This window comes from Beta vulgaris, chromosome 2, assembly GCF_026745355.1.
Source record: "Beta vulgaris subsp. vulgaris cultivar EL10 chromosome 2, EL10.2, whole genome shotgun sequence".
In the NCBI taxonomy this organism is placed as follows: domain Eukaryota; kingdom Viridiplantae; phylum Streptophyta; class Magnoliopsida; order Caryophyllales; family Amaranthaceae; genus Beta; species Beta vulgaris.
Window position 1 is genome coordinate 40,605,366 of NC_079203.1, and position 22,453 is coordinate 40,627,818.

Consider the following 22,453-nt stretch of genomic DNA (forward strand, 5'->3'; position numbering starts at 1 on the left):
AGCATTTGACTAGACCCTGCTTCAAGAATAATTGTAGAATGTTGTGAAACAAACGAAACAAGACCCTATTACTCTTATAAGTATTCTCTCTTTGTCTCTTTTATCCATTGACGTTTTACTTATTTATTTCCCTTTTTTCGGGTTGTGCTGGAGTTTGGAAAAAGGCTAATGTTTTAAAATATTAGTAGGTCTGCTTTTCCGAGTATAAATGAATCATATCCAAAATATAAATTTATTAAAGTCAAACAGAAAAAAAGTAACCATGAAAAATACTAATGCAGATCAATCATGTATGAGCTGTTAACTTCTTTATAGTATAATAGTTACCATTGAATTTATAGAAACATATATCATAGAATATTATAATATTACATACCAAAATGTGTAAATACTTGTGTTTCTTTACGATCCTCGAAAGGTTCTTTGTTACTTTTTCATTCCATTGCTAGTTTAGAAATTTTTGCAATGTCCATGTCATACCACAATTAGTTTTGAAATTTGAATTGAAGCCCTTCTGGTGACTTCTGACCATTTTTGCCAAAATTCAATATTTTCTTCTCCCCTATGCATTTGTTTTCTCTCTTTGGAAAAATTCTCCCTGTTTTGCAGTTGTGTTAGCGTTAGCATACACAATATAGAATTATTTGCAATTTGACAAAATCTTGTTATTGTATGTTTCTTTCCATTTGCTAATTACTTGTCAGTTAAATAGCTTCCATCTTCTGTTCTATTATAATTACTTGTTCAGATATCCACTTGGTTGGTCTTTCTAATGAACAACTGATTGGTAGTGTTTAATTTGAATCTTAGTCGATGCAAGTATAATGTTGTTTCCTTTTCTTTAATGTTACTGTTGTGATTGCACAATTTATTGATTTTAGTATGCTTAATAGTCTCTATGATGTTAACTTACTCTACACACCTCCCTCTTTTATGTACATGAATAAGCATTCACAAGTGTCATGATTCTTATGAGAAAAACTACCTGCCCACCTATTATATGCACTGTTTGCAATATGTGAGTGCAGAGATTTTGTGCTTCTTTTAGTTGCTACTTTTTTGGCCAAAATATATGAAATCATTTTTTCTTTGGGGTGATGTTTGACTTACTGGTGCTTCAAGGTCTGGAGGTGATGTAGGCAATGCAATCAAGGTATGCAATACCCAGAAGAAGAAAATGTTAGTTTCTATGCCGGATTTGAGGGTAAGTGTTATTCACTTGCATGAACATTTTGAACCAGAATTGCATGGAAATATTAGTAATAAAAATGGGAGTTTATAATGCAATTTGATTGCATTTTTGTATGTTGAATGATACACATTTATGGCTGGGGGAATGTTGACATTTCTTTTGTGGGGAATTGTGGCTGATCGTTATGGGCGGAAACCTGTCATGATTTTGTTTCGTCAACTTTCTATACTGTGCTTAGACTACATTATAGTGTAGACCTGTTAAATGAGGTATGAACTCTCCTCTTCTTTCCTTATAGTGTAGATCTGTTTTATATCCTCTAAACAATCTAACATCTTTCTTTTCACCATTTAGATTGATTAAGGTTCCATATGTAGTAGTTTCCACAATATTCAAGCCACTCAGATTTTCAGGTTTCTCCACTTCCTCAACCTTGTTTTATAGGATTACCACTTCCCTAAATTCAAGTTTGACTTGTTGGGTACTCTCATATATCACTGGAATAGTGCATACTTTCACTTTAGCGGCTGAAATTCGAAGAAAAGAATTAATATGTTTCTTTTCAATGTGAAAACTTGCAGTAAATAGCCTTTCATATGTGTGCTCGAGTTCTGACCATTTCAATATCTTAGATCATGAACATAGCCTTTCATATGTGTGCTCGAGTTCTGACCATTTCAATATCTTAGATCATGGAGCTATCAACAACATCATCAATGACAGTTCTCAGGTAAGTTTGCCTTATTTTTCTTTTATCACCCTAAACAGGACCATCTTAAACGATTTGCAAGTGGCCCTGTGATAGTAATGTCAGATTTCAAGAAACACTAAGTAAACTCTTAAATGTTATATTTTTTTTGGAGTAGGCTTTCCTAGATGCTTGGAGATTAGTATGCAACTCGGAAGTAGATAATACTACGTTGTTCAATCTGAGATGGAGAACATTCATAGTGAATCCGATTGTTTTTACCGAGCCTTGCAAGCCTAATATTATGAACTTTCAGGTTTATGTTATTTCATACATGCTGTATCTTCAATCTGATTTAAGAAAATATCTTAGATCTTATGGTTTTCCTTTAATTTTTTGTGTCTTAAAAACAGGTACGACGAGAGATTGTTGCAACTCCTTCACCTTCTGCTTGGGAAAAACAGGATCCAAGCCAGTGGCTTGCCTTTAAAGAAGTACGCGGTTGCCGAGTTTCTGGCAGTGGCATGGTTAATGGAGAAGGCTTTGGTTGATTGGTGGAATCAATCATGTATAATATACCAACCATGGTAATTAATTATAAACACAAGAAAACTATACCAAGTGTTGGAATTAGTTTATAGCTATGTTACTTGGACTCTCTTCATTTTCTCTTAAGTAGTTGTGTCGGATTCTAGACACTTCGACACTTCTATTTTGGCCAAAATCATGAAAATATTTTTCTAAATAGCCAAGTCATATACATGGACATGGTGTTCAAACTTGAGCATCAAGTTGAGTAACATAAGTCAATACTCCGGACATATAGTAAATGTTCTCATTCATTGTTTTTCTTCAAAGTTGATGCACTAAACTGGCCCTGACTGTGCATATTTGCCTCAAAATTTAGGCACATACTCAGTAAAATGTCGTGAAAATAAGAGAAAGAGGATATAAACTCCATCTATTAGATCAACATTTGTTCCTTCATGTCATTGAGTTTATTATTGCATTATAGCTTCTTGTAGTTAGATTTAACTGGGATATAAAGTAATACCTCTTATATCTCGTATCGAATATGAGCCACAGGGAGTAGATTTTATTCATTTATTAATTAATTTATGTATTTTATGATAAGACAAGCCAATTAAAAAGCGTCACTTTTGATTTGTTTGCCTTGTAGTATAATGTATTTATTAATTGTCTAACTAGTGAGTTCATCTTGAACTAACTTATACTCTTGTTTTTATCAGCCGCCAGGAATTCAGAATCTAGGAAATACATGCTTCGTTAATTCTCTTTGACAGGCATTGGCGAGTTGCAGACTGAATTGGCAACTTCCTAGCTCTTGTAAGTGTTAGTTTTTTTTTATCTTAATCTATATTGGAATTGTTCGGCCTTAATCAATCCTAAAACAAAGAACCACAGCACAAGATATAAAATAATAGATGAGCAACATAATTGTATGATTAAAACACGTCACTATATGTTTGAAGTTTAAGATATTAATATCGTAGATACCTTCATTAAACACCCAAAAGAGTATTTATACTTAAAAGTTTAAGATCTAGACATAAATTTTGCGCTACTATATTATAGTCCAATTGTGACAATAGGTTTGTTGGCATGTGCATTATGTGATCCAAGTTGTTATAACAATTTCAGAAGTTTGTTAGTAGTTAATTACAATTAGTTAAAGTGTTAGTTAGTTGCTAGATAAAGTCCTTGTGTCTTGTAATAAGGCTTGATTCATTTATCAATGAAATTCCTTTTCTCCTTCAATATCCTATCTCTTCCTTTCTTTTATTATCTTGTAAGATTCAAAGATCTATACGTGTTAGGACTCTATGTATGATATGTATTAGGAATAGGATTGTTATTCATAGTAGGACTCTCTAAATAAGTTGTATATATATTCCTAGGATGAATGAGAAGATGTGACGGAAATTGACCATAATTTAACAATACGAAATCTTCCTAGCTTATTATTGCGTTGGTATTAGAGCCGTTTTTTGTTGCCATAACTCCGAGGAGTTTAGTATTCAGTAACAGTTGAGTGCATACTAAGTGTGATCAAAATACAATTCTAGAAAACCTACAATTTCTATCTTCTATCAACACTTTGGTACCTATCTTGCAATTTTGGTGTTAAGAAAGTTTCTGTTGCAACTTGCAAAGCAGTCAAACAATAATGGAGGTATAAGTTAGAGATATGGAACAAATATACTTCAAGTTAGGCAAATTAGATTTTGCATCAATTCATAGAATTGGTAAAGCTCACTCTCATTTCCATTAATATATAGCAACAAGAAATTGAGTTGAATGGGATGATTTTGTGCGGGTGATGTGCAGTCTGTGAGCTTATTTGTGAGATCCCTTATACATTCTCTCAGGCCTTAGGGCTTCATGTAAATAGAGAAAAGTCTGCAGTGTACTTTGGTAATGTTCCTGAAGAGATGCAAAGGAGGATTCTTCAAGTGTCAGGGTTCCAAAGAGGCCGATGTGTTTCCATTTAGATATCTTAGGGTACCAATCACTGCTAAGAGATTGCAAAAGCTGATTGTGACATGTTGGTGGATAGAATTCCGAGAAGAATCCTATGCTGGAGCTCAAGACGATGTTTATGCAAGATTTAAGGAGAATATTGGTAATAATGTTATTGAAGAGTTCAATAAACTGTCTTAGGATGGTTCCATTAATGATTATTTGGATAATTTTGAAAGTCTTACATCATCAATGATATAAACAAACCTATATTAACTGCACGAGTTCTTTGAACAAAATCATTACTTCCAGATTATGACCCCTTTTACCCACACCCTCTACTTCTAGAAAACAACCACAAACTCTTCTTCAAATTCTACTTCTTCTGTTAAACCTTTTGCTAGATCCCTAATTACTTTAAGCCTTGACAAAGGATATGAAAGGAATCACAAGTAACTAAAACAAAAACAAATGTTCATTACGATTTTTTGGTGCAGAAGATTTCAAGTCATGGAAGGTTGCCCAATATTTGAGCATATTCTAGTTTTATAGCACATTCCCAATTTGAAATGAAAAAGGGCTTGACAAGTGGCTTTTGATTTACATTTTTTTTATGATCAGGTGTATTCAAAGGTATGAGATAGAAATTGTTGGGCAAACGCACTTTTGTGTGAAAAACAATTAAATAAGGGAAGGTAGAAATTGAAGTCAATGAAAAGTGAGGTGGATGAAAGAGAAAATGAGGTGTAAAGATAAAGGAGAAGAGAGAGAAATTATGCTATAAGTCACTCGATACTTTGAAAAGGAACCCTTACACATTCCATATTATTTTGGGAGTATTCATAATTTCCTTGACCTTGGTTTAGCCTACAAACTCGGCCTTAACCTTGAATCTATTGCCACATAAGGATTGTTGTCGCTTGTCGGTGATGGAAATCATTTATCATGTCAAATTGTTTGTAAAGATTTCTAGTGGAGTCTTCACAAATCACAATACCATGTACACTTCAAGCATGTCAATCATTCCCTTGGAAAGTTGTGATATGATAGATTTTAAGAGATTATTGATGGAGTTCGAGTACAATAGATGTCATCATGTATTAAGAGGTATCCCACCAAACAGCACTAAGACCACTGAAAAGGTGAAGTCAGAGATTATGCATATTTAATTGCTTCGCCTAAGTTTAGTTTATCCTAGATGACGGTTTTGGAAGTGATAAAGATATTGATTAAGATGATGTGACGGTTTTGGAAGTGATAAAGATATTGATTAAGATGATGTAAATGATGAATGGATGAAAATTTTGATGTTTATGGATTGATAATGTGGAGATTGCACTAACAAAGATAATCTCAAGCTTTTGAGAAGCTTGGTTCTCTCCTAATTATCTGAAGAGTTATGTCATACACCCACCTAAGCTAGGGGTAATTCCATTGCTGAGTTGGACTAATCAAGAGGAAAGAAATACGATGATCTAGTCAATATATATAGTGAGAAATGATGTTGTGAGAGTCATTGGGATTAATGAAGTGAGAACTTCTTTGTATTGTAACTTTAGTGGGAGAGTCCAGCGTCTACTTGAAGTGTGCTATGATTGTACTATTACATAAATCACATTGCAATACAAAATTACCCAACCTTTCCTTGGCCATTATTTCATATCTTTCACAAACTCCCTTAAAGTTTTCATCTTTATTATAATCGTCAACTGAAACACAAATTCTTGTCTATAACAGCTTGGCATCAGTGATATACGATTCGTGGTTGCCCAAGTACGATAGGGTATCAAGCAATGGAGTTAACTAGATTAGATGACCTAATCTATATAGTGAGAAATGTTATTGTTAGTCAATGAAATTAATGAAGTGATAGAATCTTTGTATCGTGACTTGGAGAATCCTGCTTGGAAATGCTGCTGTTTTACTATTCTATTGCAATGCTTTCCTTACTTTGTTGTTATTTCATATCTTTCACAAATTCATTTACATCTTATTCTAATCGTCAACCCAGACACAAATTCTAGTCTATAACAAGTTAATACTCAATAATTCAACATACTTTTCCCTTACTTTTCCCTCTATAGAAATTAACCTATAACTAACTTTCATGTTTTATGGACTAACAAATAGATCAAATTTTCAGGTACATGTGTTCCACGAGATTGTTTATACATTCAATTTGGTGAGACGATTGAGAAGATTCTCAATCATACTGCAGGACCTATTAGACCAAGCAGTATTATTCATCTTTTACCTGGTAAAAGCCTAAACACACGTCTAATACTCACATTATTTTCCAAAGTTTGCCTTTGTCTGCACAAATTTTACTAACTTTTACCAGAATTTCTCACTGTTATATAAGATAACATGGAGTCAAAGGTATTTTTAGACTATAGAAATGTCGAAGTAAGTTGTAATTAATCCTCAGACTATAGAAATAACTGGTAGTTCGATATCTAAGAACTTGTTACTAGCTGTATATGAATAGTAGGATAGCATCACAGATTCAAAAGGGTGTACAAAAACGTAATTGATGAAGCAATTCATATGTAACATTTTTGGTTTGTTATTAGATTGAATTTTTTAGAGGCTGGCTATGTTCAGTTCACCTTATTTTTGCTTATTTCAGATCTAATCAGATCAGATCAGATCAGATCAGATCAGATCAGAAAAAATAAGTTCAGATCAGATCAGATCAGAAAAAATAGTTCAGATCAGATCAGATCAGACAGATCAGATCAGATCAGTTCAGATCATATCATGCTTATATTTAAAAACTTATTATTATTAAATATCTTTCACTACATATTAATAAAAATTATAATAATTGAATATTAATAAAGTACTCATTGAGACGAATCAAACAAGACCCCACATGACTATATTTTTTCTTATATATTAAGAAAAATCTAAAAGATTATCTCTAATTGTGGATTGTGTCAAGATTCTAAGTGACAAAGATAAAAAAATACATAGGGATTTGTTCAAAAGAATTATTATTGTTGTTGTTGTTGTACTTATTAATTATTAATATTGGTAATTATTATTAATCTTGTTGTTACCATTATAAATGTCATTGCTATTATTATATTAAGTTATTTTGTTGTTATTAAATAATAGAAAATTAAAAGCCACATGTTAAGAACATAAGATTGACGCAAAAATAAGAAATATATAAAATATGATATCTCAAATTCATGACAACGAAACTACTAATTTCGGATTACATTTCAAAATAAGCTAAGTGTGACATACAAATTATAAATTTAGATTCGGTATACCTTTCTTACCGAATTCCAAATCTCTCTAGCTATTTGAAGTTGCACGATATTTATTTATTTTTTGCTCAAGTCATAGTTGTTTGTATATCTTGTTCTATTTTATATGAAAAAAAAAAAGAGTTCAGTTTGCCGACTTCTCAATGTGAAACTTTTTTTAAGGGAAAGTGTGAAACATTGTATAAGTGCTCTTATAAAAAATGACTTGAGTTATATAATTATTTTTAGTAATAATAATAATTATGATTATAATTATTATTGTTGTTCTTATAATAATGATAATAATAATAATTATTATTAATAATAAAAGTTGTATAAAAGTTGTAATAGAAATAAAATGATAATAATAGTAACACTATAAAGAAGATCTTATAATGTATTGCATAATAATGATTTACAAAGTAATAATATAATAGTAATAATATATTTTATAAAAGATAAGATCTTGTTGAAAAAATAAGTTCAGATCAGATCAGATCAGATCAGATCAGATCAGATCAGAAAAATAAGTTCAGATCAGATCAGAAAAAATAAGTTCAGATCAGATCAGATCAGATCAGATAAGTTCAGATCAGAAAATTTCAGGTGAACTGAACATAGCCTAAGTATATAGAATTTGTTATATCTTTTCATCCTTCCTTTTTCTGGAATTGTGGTAACTAGGCTTTGGGATATTCATTAATTAACCTTATGTAGCTTTCTTGTTGTCTGCCATAAGGTTTGCATTTATTTTAGTTACATAATGGAGTCTAGGAAACTATTTGCGATATTCAAAAGGAGGCTTAGTGTGGCTGTTTTCTTGATTGGTGATCCTAAATCCTGAGGTTAGTCTGGTCCAAGCATCCAGCCAGCATGCCTCCCCCATTCTCATGAGTCATGCTTCACTTTGTTGTACTGATCATCAGTGTATGTTTTGGATATTCTTATTGATGTTCTTCCTTACTAAAGGGTGTTTAAGCTATGATGTATAGCGCACACCACATGTGAGTGTCCCACATTGATTAAATAAGAGAGATGGGTTCACTTTATAATGCAAAGGGATTACTCCCCTTATTGCCATATGGTTTTAAGGTGGAACCTCCTTTGTGTTGTGAAGTGGACTCTCTCTCCTTGTGATGGGTGCGGCCCATGCCCATATTTAACAACTCTCCTCTTCTTTCCTTATAGTGTAGATCTGTTTTATATCCTCTAAACAATCTAACATCTTTCTTTTCACCATTTAGATTGATTAAGGTTCCCTATGTAGTAGTTTCCACAATATTCAAGCCACTCAGATTTTCAGGTTTCTCCACTTCCTCAACCTTGTTTTATAGGATTACCACTTCCCTAAATTCAAGTTTGACTTGTAGTGTACTCTCATATATCACTGGAATAGTGCATACTTTCACTTTAGCGGCTGAAATTCGAAGAAAAGAATTAACATGTTTCTTTTCAATGTGAAAACTTGCAGTAAATCACATACTCAATGCCAATCATTCAACTGGTTTGCATGAACATAGCATTTCATATGTGTGCTTGAGTTATCTTAGATCATGGAGCTATCAACAACATCATCAATGACAGTTCTCAGGTAAGTTTGCCTTATTTTTCTTTTATCACCGTAAACAAGACCATCTTAAACGATTTGCAAGTGGCCCTGTGATAGTAATGTCAAATTTCAAGAAACACTAAGTAAACTCTTAAATGTTTTATTTTTTTGGAGTAGGCTTTCCTAGATGCTTGGAGATTAGTATGCAACTCGGAAGTAGATAATACTACGTTGTTCGTTCCGAGATGGAGAACATTCATAGTGAATCCGATTGTTTTTACCGAGCCTTGCAAGCCTAATATTATCAACTTTCAGGTTTATGTTATTTCATACATGCTGTATCTTCAAGCTGAATTAAGAAAATATCTTAGAAATCTTATGGTTTTCCTTTAATTTTTTGTGTTCTTAAAACAGGTACTACGAGAGATTGTTGCAACTCCTTCACCTTCTGCTTGGGAAAAACAGTATCCAAGCCAGTGGCTTGCCTTTAAAGAAGTACGCGGTTGCCGAGTTTCTGGCAGTGGCGTGGTTAATGGACAAGGCTCTGGTTGATTGGTGGAATCAATCATGTAAATATCATCCTAGCATGGTAATTGATTAATTATAAACACAAGAAAAGTATACCAAACGTTGAAATTAGTTTATAGCTATGTTACTTGGACTCTCTTCATTTTCTCTTAAGTAGTTGTGTCGGATTCTAGACACTTCGACACTTTTATTTTGGCCAAAATCATGAAAATATTTTTCTAAATAGCCAAGTCATATACATGGACATGGTGTGTCAAACTTGAGCATCAAGTTCGAGTAACATAAGTCAATACTCCGGACACCTATAGTAAATTGTTCTCATTCATTGTTTTTCTTCAAAGTTGATGCACCAAACTGGCCCTGACTGGGCATATTTGCCTCAAAATTTAGGCACATACTCGTAAAATGTCGTGAAAATAAGAGAAAGAGGATATAAACTCCATATATTAGATCAACATTTGTTCCTTCATGTCATTGATTTTCCCTTAATCATCTTTTTGGGTCAATTATTTGTTAGCATTTATGATCGTTTTATCAGTCTTAAGTTCCCGTTTTCCCCTTAATCTCTCTCTTAATATTTTGATTTTCTCCTAATTTCTCTTCTGATCTGCTGTCATTATCTTCCTCATTTATTGACCAATTTCAGCCATGTTCTGATATCGTTTGGTTTTCCTCTCCCTATAAATACTAGTGTTTTGGTAGTCATTGGGAACACAGAAACACACAATCATATCTTCTCTTTCTTCTCTATTATTCTGGGCAATATTCAAGATCGTTCTCAATTTGTTTTTCTGTCAACATCGAAAACGCAAAAATTGTGTATTTCTGAAGGTTGATTATTGCGAGTCCATGTGTTGTTACGGTGTGAATTCAAGTTTAGGACAGTGATCTTCTCACGCCACGGTTGTCATATATAAGTTTGTTTTAATTGTTACCAGTTTACGTTCCTACACGTAATGCTTCTAATTATGTATGTAAGCTAGGAAAATAAGAGACATACATGTTATTAGGCCTTTTGCTATCATGAAAGCACGCTCTAGGTATTGAAGAATGACTGGAGATTTAGTTTCGGTTCGCAGTTGTGCCTTATGATCGAGTCATAAGGGAATGTCAATCTCGTCTGAGCTATAATTGAATAATTGGGATGTGAGTTGTATTTTTTTGATCAATTCATATTAGTGCTGCTGTTTAATCTTAGTATTTATTTATCAGATACATCGTAGTTTATCATATCTTGTTATTAGTTACATAGACTTTTCTTGATATTTGAATAATGTAGCTATTTCATGATCTAAAATCAACTAGTGTCTCATCTTGCACCTCCCTGAGTTTGACCGTATATACTACAACATCGTTCACTGCGGTATTAAAATAAAATCCTAACAGATATTTATATACTTTTCATAGAAGATATCAAGAGATTAATCTCTTCATATCTTATGGTAAAATGGAGAGTTCATTTCATAGATCAATGGTTCAAAATACTGAAAGGGGGTATAGGGTGATTTTTTGGAATATTATTTTCGTGATAAATTAAGTGAATGGAGAAAAGTACACGGAGATGCTCCTAATACATAAACGAGTATAAGAAAAACAAATATTATACAAGATAGTTAACATATTCTTCAACAATGCAAATTGATTACTACTTTTTTCTTAACTAACGTATGTATTAAAAATTTAAAAGCATTTCTCTTAAAAAAAAAAATTAAAATCATTAATAAATGAAGAATGTGTAATTATAACTATAAGTCTTATATTATTTTGAGAGTGGATTATAATTATTCCATCTTGAAATCTTGACAAAATATTTTTACAAAGTATTATGGGCATGTTTGGCAAAACTAGCGGTTCTATTAATAGTTGTTAGCGGTTGCAGTAGTTGTAGCTGTAACTGTTGGGTGTAATTGTTAGCTGTCTACTAGTAGCTATTAGCGATCAGCGATTAAATTAGTTGTGTTAATTAGAAGTGTTTGGCAAAATTAGCTGTTAAAATTGTAAGACAATAAATGCCATTTATTCGTTCAATAATTAAATTCAATATTTATTTTTTTAAAAGAAGTTACATATAAAAAGGAGCATAAGACTTTTTAACTGCTTAAGGAAATGTATAAATATATCTAGTGACCATTTTAATACTTTAATAATCACATTTTTAATCCATTTAGTGACTAATTTGCTCTATTTAGTAACTAGTTTAATCCATTTGGTAAGACTATAAATTTTTTTTTAAAAAAATGTCTGCGATAGGTCGAGATTTGAATGGAAACAAAGCAAGGTGAAATGGTGGGACAACTAGGTTAGTGCTAGAGGTTTAGGAATAGTGTTAGGTTTAGAGCGAGATGGAACGAGCTTGTTAGGAGAAAGAAATCTTAAATGGATCAGGTGCATACTAACTTAGCGTGCACCGGGTTGGTAATTGATATTAACTTCATATAGTGAGTTTTAGAGAGATATAGTGTACTTATATATTATATAATGGATTTTATCAACGGAAAACATATGATGATATTATATGCAATATAATGAAGGATTTAATTTTAACATAATATTTTAACATGCGGGAAGATGTAGGTTGTGTAGTATATATCGTAACACGTGATTTAACATATCGAAAGATGTAATTTCTGCATAATAAGTGAGTGTCTAAATGATATAGTGAGTTTCTAAATGATATAATGAGTTTCTACATGATATAGTGAGTGTCTGAATGACATAGTGTATAATTCAGAAATGATGTAAACTTGTATGACATAATATGTTTCTATATGATATAGTGAGTTTCTTCATGATATAATGAGTTTCTGAATTATATAGTAGATGGTTTAAAAATGATGTAGTTTCTGCATGATATAGTATATTTTTAAATGATATAGTGAGATTCTATATGATATGTTAGGTTTTTGCATGATATAATTGGTTTTTGAATGATATATTGGATTGTTAAGGAATGATGCATGCTTTTGACATGGTGCACACTAATATTAACGTGAATCGGGTCCACACGAGTCAGATTGAATGTAAAAGTTAGACTGTTTATTCTAATGATTTAGGGGGCGTTTGGTTCATATATTGGTCTGAGTTTGGAATCAAAAATGAAATCAAGGTGTCATAGGTTTAGAACTTGATGTGCTTGGTTTTATTTGGGAATGAAATTTTTTATTTAATACCTAGAGGTATTGATATGAGCCAAACTCACCTCCCTTTTGGATTTCTAAACCCCATATATTATAAGTTTGAGGTATGGGTTTTAAATCTATCAAATTATCAAAAAAACACTAATTATGAATTTTGCTCATTCTAAACCCACACCTAATACCAAAATCATATAAACCAAACATTCTCATTTGTATATAAAATTTTATAATAATTCGGAATATCACTCAAGTCAAACCCGAAATAGTAGTTAGATTTATTATACTGCTCTCGTATCCATATCCCCTCCCCTAGTCCCTCATACCAAACTCCCTATAAGGGAGTGTTTGGTTCATATGATTTTGGTATGATGTATGGGTTTAGAATGAGCAAAATCCATACCTAATGTTTGTTTAATAATTTGATAGATTTAAAACCCACACCTCAAACCCATAAGGTATGGGGTTTAGAAACCCAAGGGGGAGGTGGGTTTGGCTCATACCAATACCTCTAGGTAAAGCAGAAGAAAAAATGTCATTCCTAAATAAAATCAAACACATGGTATTAGGTATCAAGTTCCAAACCTATACCACCTTGATTTCATTCCTGATTCCAAACCCATACCACTATATGAACCAAACTCCCCCTAAGAGAGTGTTTGGTTCATATGATTTTGGTATGAGGTATGGGTTTAGAATGAGCAAAACTCATACCTAGTGTTTGTTTAATAATTTGATAGATTTAAAACCCATACCTCAAACCTATAAGGTATGGGGTTTAGAAACCCAAGGAGGAGGTGAGTTTGGCTCATACCAATACCTCTAGGTAAAGTAGAAGAAAAAATGTCATTCTCAAATAAAACCAAACACATGGTATTGGGTATCAAGTCCCAAACCTCTACCACCTTGATTTCACTCCTGATTCCAAATTCATACCACTATATGAACCAAACCCCCCCTAAGGGGTTTGGGGTTTGGGGTTTGAGGTTAAATACACTTGGCAAAGGTCGAAATCTTAAATTTACTTCATCATCGAAAATTTTTCGTTCAGCAGATTAGTATACTTGAAGGTTGAATCTTCCATATTTGAAGGTAAACATCCTAATTTTCTGACTGACGTTGCTGTGAATTTATTTTTTCAAGTTGATATTATACGGAAGTACGGAGTAGTTGGTTAGACTTTGAATTTTGAACCTCTTCGAAATCCCAGATGATTTGATTTAATATTAACAGTAGTCAATTGATTCAATCTTATCTAAAATCCCATAGTTGTCCTCTTATTCTCAGTGAAGGTGCAATTATGAATGTAATATTTGTTATTTTTTGAATTAGAGTCCCTTGCTAACCAACTTACTCTCGATGCTAATTTATCCTGTTTTAATACCAAAAAATTGTACCTTTTATGTGTTATGATGTGGAATTAGATTGTGGCCAAAAAGGAGAAATAAGAAGATGAGTTGTTCTCAACATGAAATAAAAATACATAGACATTATACTACTGATTTATCAAAATTATTCAACATTTTTCTTCGTCATCAGGCCCGTTTATGAGATTTTGGAGGCCTAAGGGTACTTACATATTAAGGCCCTAATTAGCTCCAATTTTTTTGAATATTTGATTTTTGGTCCAAACCAAAAAAAAAAAAAATTGGTCCGCATTTTTTAAAATTTTGATTTTTATTCCAAATCACGAATAAGTTTCTTTTTCGGCTTTTTCATAGTTTTTATAGAAAAATTAGTTTTACAATATTTTTATGTATTTTTTTATGGATATTATATCAAAAAATTATTTTTATATTATTAATAGCTATATTTTTTTGTATATTAGAGATAATGGAGAGGTGATAGAGAGATAGAGATTTCGTGTAGAAGATGAAGGTAGTGACGGAGCCATTTAAATATACGAGTACCAAATTATTGTTAGAGATTTTGAGCTTGTCGGAGTAAGCAGACTTCCTTATGGAGTAAATTTGCTTTGGATGTTGATCATTAAATCTATTGGAAAGTATCCAAATCAAAATTCATCAACTTTATGAAACCTAACTCGTTTACAGTTGCAAAGCTAGTCGATATAATATAATACAATATAACATAACATAACATAACATAACATAACATAACATAACATAACATAACATAACATAACATAACATAACATAACATAACATAACATAACATAACATAACATAACATAACATAACATAACATAATATAATAAATTTTTTTTTTGGAGGTACATGAGGTACTAGTGGATCCCTATCTCAAGGAAAATCCACTAGGAACCTAAAACTAGTAGAATCCCTATCTCAGGGAAGACTACTAGATTAAACTAAAATAAAAAAGAAAAGGAAAAACTAGTTCTAGCTTCTCAAGGAAGCCTTACAAGCAAACTTCACAGATAAGTAGCAACCCCACAACGGTGGAGGGTGTTGACCCCTCGCTTCAGCTTCAATAACCTGGAACACGATGCCTTTGTCCAAGTCCTTTTGAAGGCAGGGACTATGAGGGACAAACCACCAAATACAACACCGACAAGAGCATGGATGTGTCGGTGGTGGCGGTGGATCCGATTTTAAGAAGTTCGGATCCAAGTCCGGTAAGAAGGAATATTCACTTCAGATCTAGGGATTTTGGTGTACTGTCCTCGAATTGGCTGCAGAGATGGCGGTGGAGATTTATAGATGCATGAGTGGCCACCAGAGGCGGCGCTCGAATTCGATGGCGGTGCCATCGAACGGGGCATAAGCTCGCTTCGTAGCGGCAGACGAACTCTCCAGTTGTGGAGGAGGCAGTAGGGGCGGTGGTTGAGGCTGAGAGAGACGATGAGAATAGACTGTGGATAGGGCTAGATTAATAAGTTGTGAATAGGTCGGTGGAGGGGCAGGAGAATTCTAGAGAGAAGGGAGAGCCCATCTCTCTAGAAAACTCTTTTAATAATAATATAATATAATAACTTGCGCAAAGAACAACTTCGGCTAAGTAGAGAAATATTTGTAAGTCTTGCTAATATGCTTAGAGCACAACAATTCTAGTAGATGGTAGATAATAATAATAATAATAATAATAATAATAATAATAATAATAATAATAATAATAAAGTAATAGTGATAGTGATAGTAATAGTAATAGTAATCTTCCTCCGTTTCATAATACTCGATACACTTTCCATAATAATAATAATGCATTGTGGGAAGTTTCACATTAATTGCTACACTTCTTTTTTGGGCAATGAACTCTCTCTATCTCCCTCCTCTCACATGGGTCCCTTATATTTTTACTCTCTACCTTTCTCTTCTCCAAAAATTGCCTAAGAGTCCGTGAATTGAGAAGTGTAACGAGTGATATGAAACGGAGGAAGTAGTAATAGTAATAGTAATAGTAATAATAATGATGATGATGATGATAATGATAATGACAATGATAAAATAATAGTAATTGTAATTGTAATTATTAATAATAAATTATATTATTTTATTATCAGCGAAATAATTAGGAAGTGAACAGAACTGATTGGAATCGAGGCTATGTTGGTTGGATGTAATATATTTTCAGTATAGAACATTTTACATGGAAAATCCAATTGTGAAGCTAATTTTCTTTTGTTTGGTTCAATCTAAAAAAAAGTTATGGAATGAGAAAAATAGATGGGAAAGGAAGAGGATGGATAAGAGGAGAGTAAAAGGTTGCTAAGAAGAAGGGAGAAAAATGTGTTTTTCCTTCTTTTTTAAAGAAAAATAATTTCCACCTATAGCTACTTTGATAGAAAACTTGTTTTACATCCCTTAGCATACCAAACGACGGAAAAGGAGAGGAAAAGGAAAACTAATTTTCATGAAAAATATTTTACACCCTACCAAATGAAGCATGAATCCGACTGGTTGTAACTGAATTGAAAATAAGATGGAGAGAACAGACTATGAATAACAATACTATTCATATGATAGTATTTAGAATCCTAACAGATCATCAATGTACAATAAGCTATTACTAGTCTCATATGCACGTTTATGTTAATGTATAAGTTCTTACTTTTTAATTGTTTGAAATTGCTTTAGTCAGATTAGTTTAATTTTCAACCAGAAATATTTCTTTTTAAGCATATTATTTTGGAAAATATTTTATGTGTACATTATATCTTATTATAAATTAGACAATCTTAGGTTTCCTTATTAGTTATTAATTGAATATTTTATAGTTAGTATTTTTCTAATAAATAAAGGGTAGAACAGTAATATTAAAAAATGACATATAAAGATAAAAGTTACATTTTCGGATGGTGTGCATAAAAAAAAAAAACTTAAACTACATAGGTATAGTATATCTTGCTGTGTCTACGCGTGTTCTTGTTGAAAAGTTCGACTCAACGGAAAGTTTCATAGCCTATATGCGAGTAACACTCGAAAAACGCTCACGGTGACCGGGTGACGGTGCCCAACTCATACGCAAATTGAATTCCTTTAGAACCTCTGGAATCTGGAACCTCTCATATTTCATACGCAAAGCTCGAATTGCAGAAGCTCGTTCCAGGTTCTTGTTTTGTTCCTTAGATGAATCTACTTGTTTTGTTGCTGATTTTGGTGTGGAATTGCGATTTTTGAGATCTAGTTGATGTGATTATTCATGCGATTGGTTTTATGCTGTTTGTTTCATGAATTCAACTTATTTTTTCTTTCTCATATATGCTATCTCATGATTTTAATGATAATTTACATGTTATAAACTTATGATTTGAATGAATTTCTGGTATAACTTGTTAATTCATGTTTGTTTGTTTCATGGAAGTAAATGATAAGAAAATTTATGTTACAATTTGTAGATGCGCATATTTGTGTTCACTTGTTCTTGTTTAATTTCATGAGATCAATTTTTCAAGTGTTGTTGCTGGAAATCAGTAATGAATGACCTGTCATCCCCGGGCCAGGGCGGCCGCCCCTCCTGCCCTGGCTCAGGGACGGGCCTGCTCGTCATCTTGGGCATTGGCCAGATTTATGCTATTCCTTTACTTGCAGTTAAGGCTGGAAATGAGCTGAGCCGATAAGCTCGGCTCAAGCTCGAAGGGTAGGAGGCTCGGCTCGAGCTCGAAGCTTGTCGACCGTCAATTGCTAAGCTCGGCTCGAGGTCGATGCTAAAGCCACAAGCTTGCGGCTCGGATACAAATTGGGCCATTAACCCATTATGGCCTTTTTTTTTTACCGGTTGTTTGTGACAAAAAGGTGCCTATCAAAATTTGTTAAAAGTTTAACCAAGGAAGTTATGGTTAGGTGAGCGTTAAAATGAAAAAAAAAAACAGTTGATAATGTTGTTAGCACAACCCATAATTGAGGATGCAAATTGCTACATTGATGACGATGAGCAAGTTACTATGTTATCTTCATCTGAACAAACATCCTTATCAATGTCAAGATTTGCATCCTCAGTTGTTGCATCAACCAAAATCACTGAGATTTTGTTTGCATTTTCCTCAACTTTTGGTCTCTAACATCTAATTTATTTTGAAGTTTCAACAATCGAAACTTGATTTCCTCCAACTCAATTTCCTTTCTGTGGTTGTGTGTGTTGTGTGTGCGCATGCGTGCTGTCTATGTGCGAGCTTGGGGATGTGTGTGGGTGTGAAAGGCGTAGCATTGTTATTCCAAGAATTTGAAACCTGATTTTTCTATTTCTAGGCCCAACAAATTTTACAAATCTTGTTGTTAATTGAGTGTCAAACGGTTGTAAAATAGGCAATTTGATCAAACTAACCAAGAGAGAGCAAATTAGTGATGCTAGGTTGGACGAATAAGTGTCTCACATACTGTAATATTGGTTCATCCACCATCAATTTTAGTACCATCCAAAGAATTTTATTCGTTTTAGGATTAGGCGATTAGCAATAGTAGTATCAGAGCAACTCTAATGGAAACACCTTGTATCTTGACTTGCCACATCAGCTTTTTAAGCAATATTGCTTTCTAGCTACAAGTTCTTCCAATGGTAAGCTATAATACATTGTTGCTTGAATGGTACCACATCTCAATCAATATTTTCAACTTTAATTTTTTATTCAATTATAATTAGCTAGGAAACATTAAAAATTGTGCCTTTATTGTGGATGGAGATACACTCACCTATCATATGGAGTGTGAGCATCACCTTCCCTCAATTTTAAGCCATATTGCCTTTTTAAAGTCAAGCAAGTATCAATTATCTTGCTCCAATGGTTAAGCAACTTGCTCACTACTTTCAAATATTACAAGCAGGTCCAAAATTACAATCATTGGAGTTGCTCTCATGTGGCTAGATTTATATTAATATGTATTAATATATTAGGAAAACATAACTGAAGTTTCCGTGTATATTGATGATTCTCATTCACTGTTTATTCTCTCTTTTTTCTTCAAGGGACTTTAAATTAATGTGAAAAATATTAGTTTTTTAACTTGCATTTCTATGTTTGCACAGTATGGGAGACAAATTATTACTTGTCTGTTTTGGGTGTAGATCTTGTTTCCTAGGTCTTTTTAAGCTAGCCTACTAAATTACTCTTGATCTTGCTGCTCATATGGATAAGAGTGCATTGTAGTGTTCATGAGATGTGCAAGTTTAACCTTTTTTCTTTTTCTATATAGGAAAAAGATGTTTAGCAATTTTCAAAAGGTTGTTTATACATGCTTTCTTTTTGACAATTATATATACTAGTGTAGTATCTGTGCAAAAATTGTTGTTCCTTTACTTACAGTCTAAAATATTCTATTTTTACAGCATGGAAGACAACTTATCTGTTCTGAGTGACGATCTTGTTGCCTATATCTTGGGACGTTTGCCTCCTAAATCACTCTTAACATTTAAGCGCACTTGTAAAAGGTGGTGCAGTTTCATTTCGGACCCAAAATTTCAACGTATTTATACATTTAACTTGCAGTCGTTGAGTTCTTGTTACCCTGCAGGACTTTTTACTGAAATAACGTGTTATTGTTGTGATCGTGTTCGAGAAGCAACATACTATGTTAGTACAAGGCAAAGGTTTGTGTCGCAGAATATTCTGGATTTCCTACCTGTCAGAACAGCATTGGTTGGCTCCTCAAATGGTATCCTTTGTTGCCGTAGTCTTGACCTAAGTCGGTGTAAGATTGATCGGTTTCACAACGTGCCCTCTGTAACCAAACTTCCTCTTATTGAACCCCCTTTACCATTAGTCTTTTATATATGCAATCCAGCTACAAAAGAATGGATTTCTTTGAGGTTGCCCCCAAGATTTAACTTGGGGAAAGCTTTTGGATTTGCTTTTGATCCAGACGGTCCGAGTTTTACATTAGTTGGCCTACAACATTCTTGTCATAAACCAGGTCGGTGCTCCTTTGTCATTTATGATTCCAAGCTAAAGACGTGGAGAAAGTCAAAAGAATTTGATTGTTTTGCTTTAGGAATTCATCCTGAAAAGCATGTTTTTCTGAATGGTCGATGTTATTGGATCACTTATAGGACGATTTTTGATGAGTCTGGTGTACACGACTGTGATTTCCATATGGTTATATTCGACATTATGAACGAATCATGCGAAGTCATTAAGTTGCCTCATATCTCAACACGGGATAGTGCATTCCCTAGACGTTGTTGTTTGGGAGTCTCAAAAGGTCATGTTCTTTATGTATGTGCTTATCGTTATGAAATGAAAATTTGGCAGTTCGACCCTAATGAGACTACGCATTGGGTACCTGCAGCATTGAGATTTCCATCTCTTGCTGAGTTTCTCAATGAGCCTTGCCCCCCAATTGACGATCCCGAACAATATGTATGTTCCTCACGTGTGAAGCCGTACTACTTGTACGATGATGTCTTGTTTCTTGGAACGATTGGTAAATTAGGTTATTATAATATTAAATCAGGAGAATATGTTCCCCACTTGGGTATATCCACTAACCTTTCTTATGATACTATGTGCTTGATGTATTGGCCGACTTCTTTTCCATTGAAGAGGTTTGGAATTAGACGGTTACAAACTCAAGGATGCTACCCTTGCACTCGAACTCGTAAAAGGAAGAGGTATGTTTTGTCACCAAAGAGATCTCCTCTATCATAAAGCTGTATTTTACGTTCACCAAATGTTTAAAGTTATTTTGGTAAGAGAATGAACAAGCTTAAACAAAATTCTAAGCTCGTTTAATGTTTTTTATAATTGTTTATGTACTCATGATTAACTTATTGATGTTAGTTGATATGCTCATTTATAACTCCATTTTTTCCCTAGTTGTTTCAAACTCCGAAGGAATAGTAGTCAATACCTTTGAAAAAAGCCTTTTAGGCTGAACGCTAATCAAAACGATATGTTTTGGACTTCTGGTGAAACTTCCAAGGGACCATCATCAAATACGCTTTGTTTTGCTTGAACGAAGGAGAACTTTTATAAACAAAGCTAGTGAACTACCCGGTCGGCACAATGGCCAATTCTACCACGCCAAGTGGCCTGCAGTCTATTGCCATTGCTCAATGACTAGTTTTTACTTTTTAGTACTCATATTGTTTCTAGTGCGCCGCATATGATTTGCCATTAAAAAATTTACTTCATCCGTAACATAAAGAATGTAACAATTGGGTACTATTTGTGACTTATAAAATATATTCAGTTGTTGCATTCTTTCTATTACGAAGGAAGTAGTATGTTTTAAACCCGATTTTTTTTAAAAATATAGTATATTCACTAATGCAAAAAAACGCAAGGGATGCGCTTTTTATCCCTTAACAGTGAAGGGCCGTGGTTAACCCAAAAAACACGGCCCTTCGTAAAGGATGCGATCAATGCAAAAACTAAAGCCTAAGGGTTGCGGTTAGTCGAACATCGCAACCCTATAAGAAATAAAAGGCTGCGATTTATTGAAAACTACAGACCTGTAAGTATTAAAGGGTTGTGATTTATTGAAAATCGCAACCCTTTGGATATACGAAGGGCTGCGGTTAAGGGCTGCAATTTTCTTATAAACTGTAGCCCTTCACGTTCCTTTTTTTTTGTTAACATTTTGCGCATGCATACACAGTGCTTAGCTTCCCTCCCTCTAACAACTCACACAAATTTGCCTCCTCCCTGCTTCTAACTCACACAATTCTCTTCTCTCTCTCACTTAACGTTCGTCGGAGCCTCGCGCTTCACCGCCACCGCTATCATATCCTTTACTTGCAGCTGCCGTTGTCATCTCCTCCGCTCGCCACCGCCTCCGCTGTCATCTCACACGCACTCTCCTCCACCTTTCGTTTGTCGCGCGACCATTATTGCTGAGTGTCCGGAGCTCCGGTTTACCTCGATGCTCAAGTTCTACCTGATTTTGCTTTTTTTTAAATGATTTTCCTAGATCTAGGGTTTGAAATTGTTATAGTCTTGCAATGGCTTGCGTTTCTTTTGTTATTGGTTTAAGTGACTCCAATTCTTGGGTTTCAATGATAAATAGGAGGAAAGAAAAATTTTGTTTTTAAGTTTTTACCTGATTTTGCTTTTGTTTGGAAAGAGATGCCGAGGGATGTGTAACTCATGCTTTTTCCAAAAAGATGTATAACTCATGCTTTTTGAAGAGTTCCGCTTGTCATTCTTTCAGCTAGTTCTACTTCATAATTATGATATTGCATGGATCTTTCTTCCCATGTGCGCACCAAATT

At 33.5% G+C, this 22,453-nt stretch overlaps 1 protein-coding gene and 1 long non-coding RNA gene across 3 annotated transcripts; both read left to right on the forward strand.

Annotated features, from left to right (window-relative positions):
- The first annotated feature begins 2,065 nt into the window (after nt 1–2,065).
- Nucleotides 2,066–9,992, forward strand: LOC125494991 (uncharacterized). Its single transcript, XR_007271320.2, has 7 exons — nt 2,066–2,196; nt 2,294–2,467; nt 3,131–3,227; nt 6,505–6,618; nt 9,090–9,209; nt 9,345–9,482; nt 9,582–9,992. It is a non-coding gene; the product is annotated as an uncharacterized LOC125494991 (long non-coding RNA).
- A 7,140-nt stretch (nt 9,993–17,132) lies between these two features.
- On the forward strand, nt 17,133–21,010 carry LOC104886559 (F-box protein At5g49610). 2 transcript variants are annotated; one of them, XM_057392635.1, is made up of 3 exons: nt 17,133–17,356; nt 19,438–19,465; nt 19,571–21,010. In XM_057392635.1, exon 3 carries the CDS (start codon nt 19,572–19,574, stop codon nt 20,886–20,888), a length of 1,317 nt encoding a protein of 438 aa, XP_057248618.1. In that variant the 5' UTR covers nt 17,133–17,356; nt 19,438–19,465; nt 19,571; the 3' UTR covers nt 20,889–21,010. The 2 variants fall into 2 exon arrangements, with proteins under 2 accessions (XP_057248618.1, XP_048495051.1); XM_048639094.2 differs by lacking the exon at nt 19,438–19,465 and having other exon boundaries at nt 17,134–17,356.
- The last annotated feature ends 1,443 nt before the right edge of the window (nt 21,011–22,453 follow it).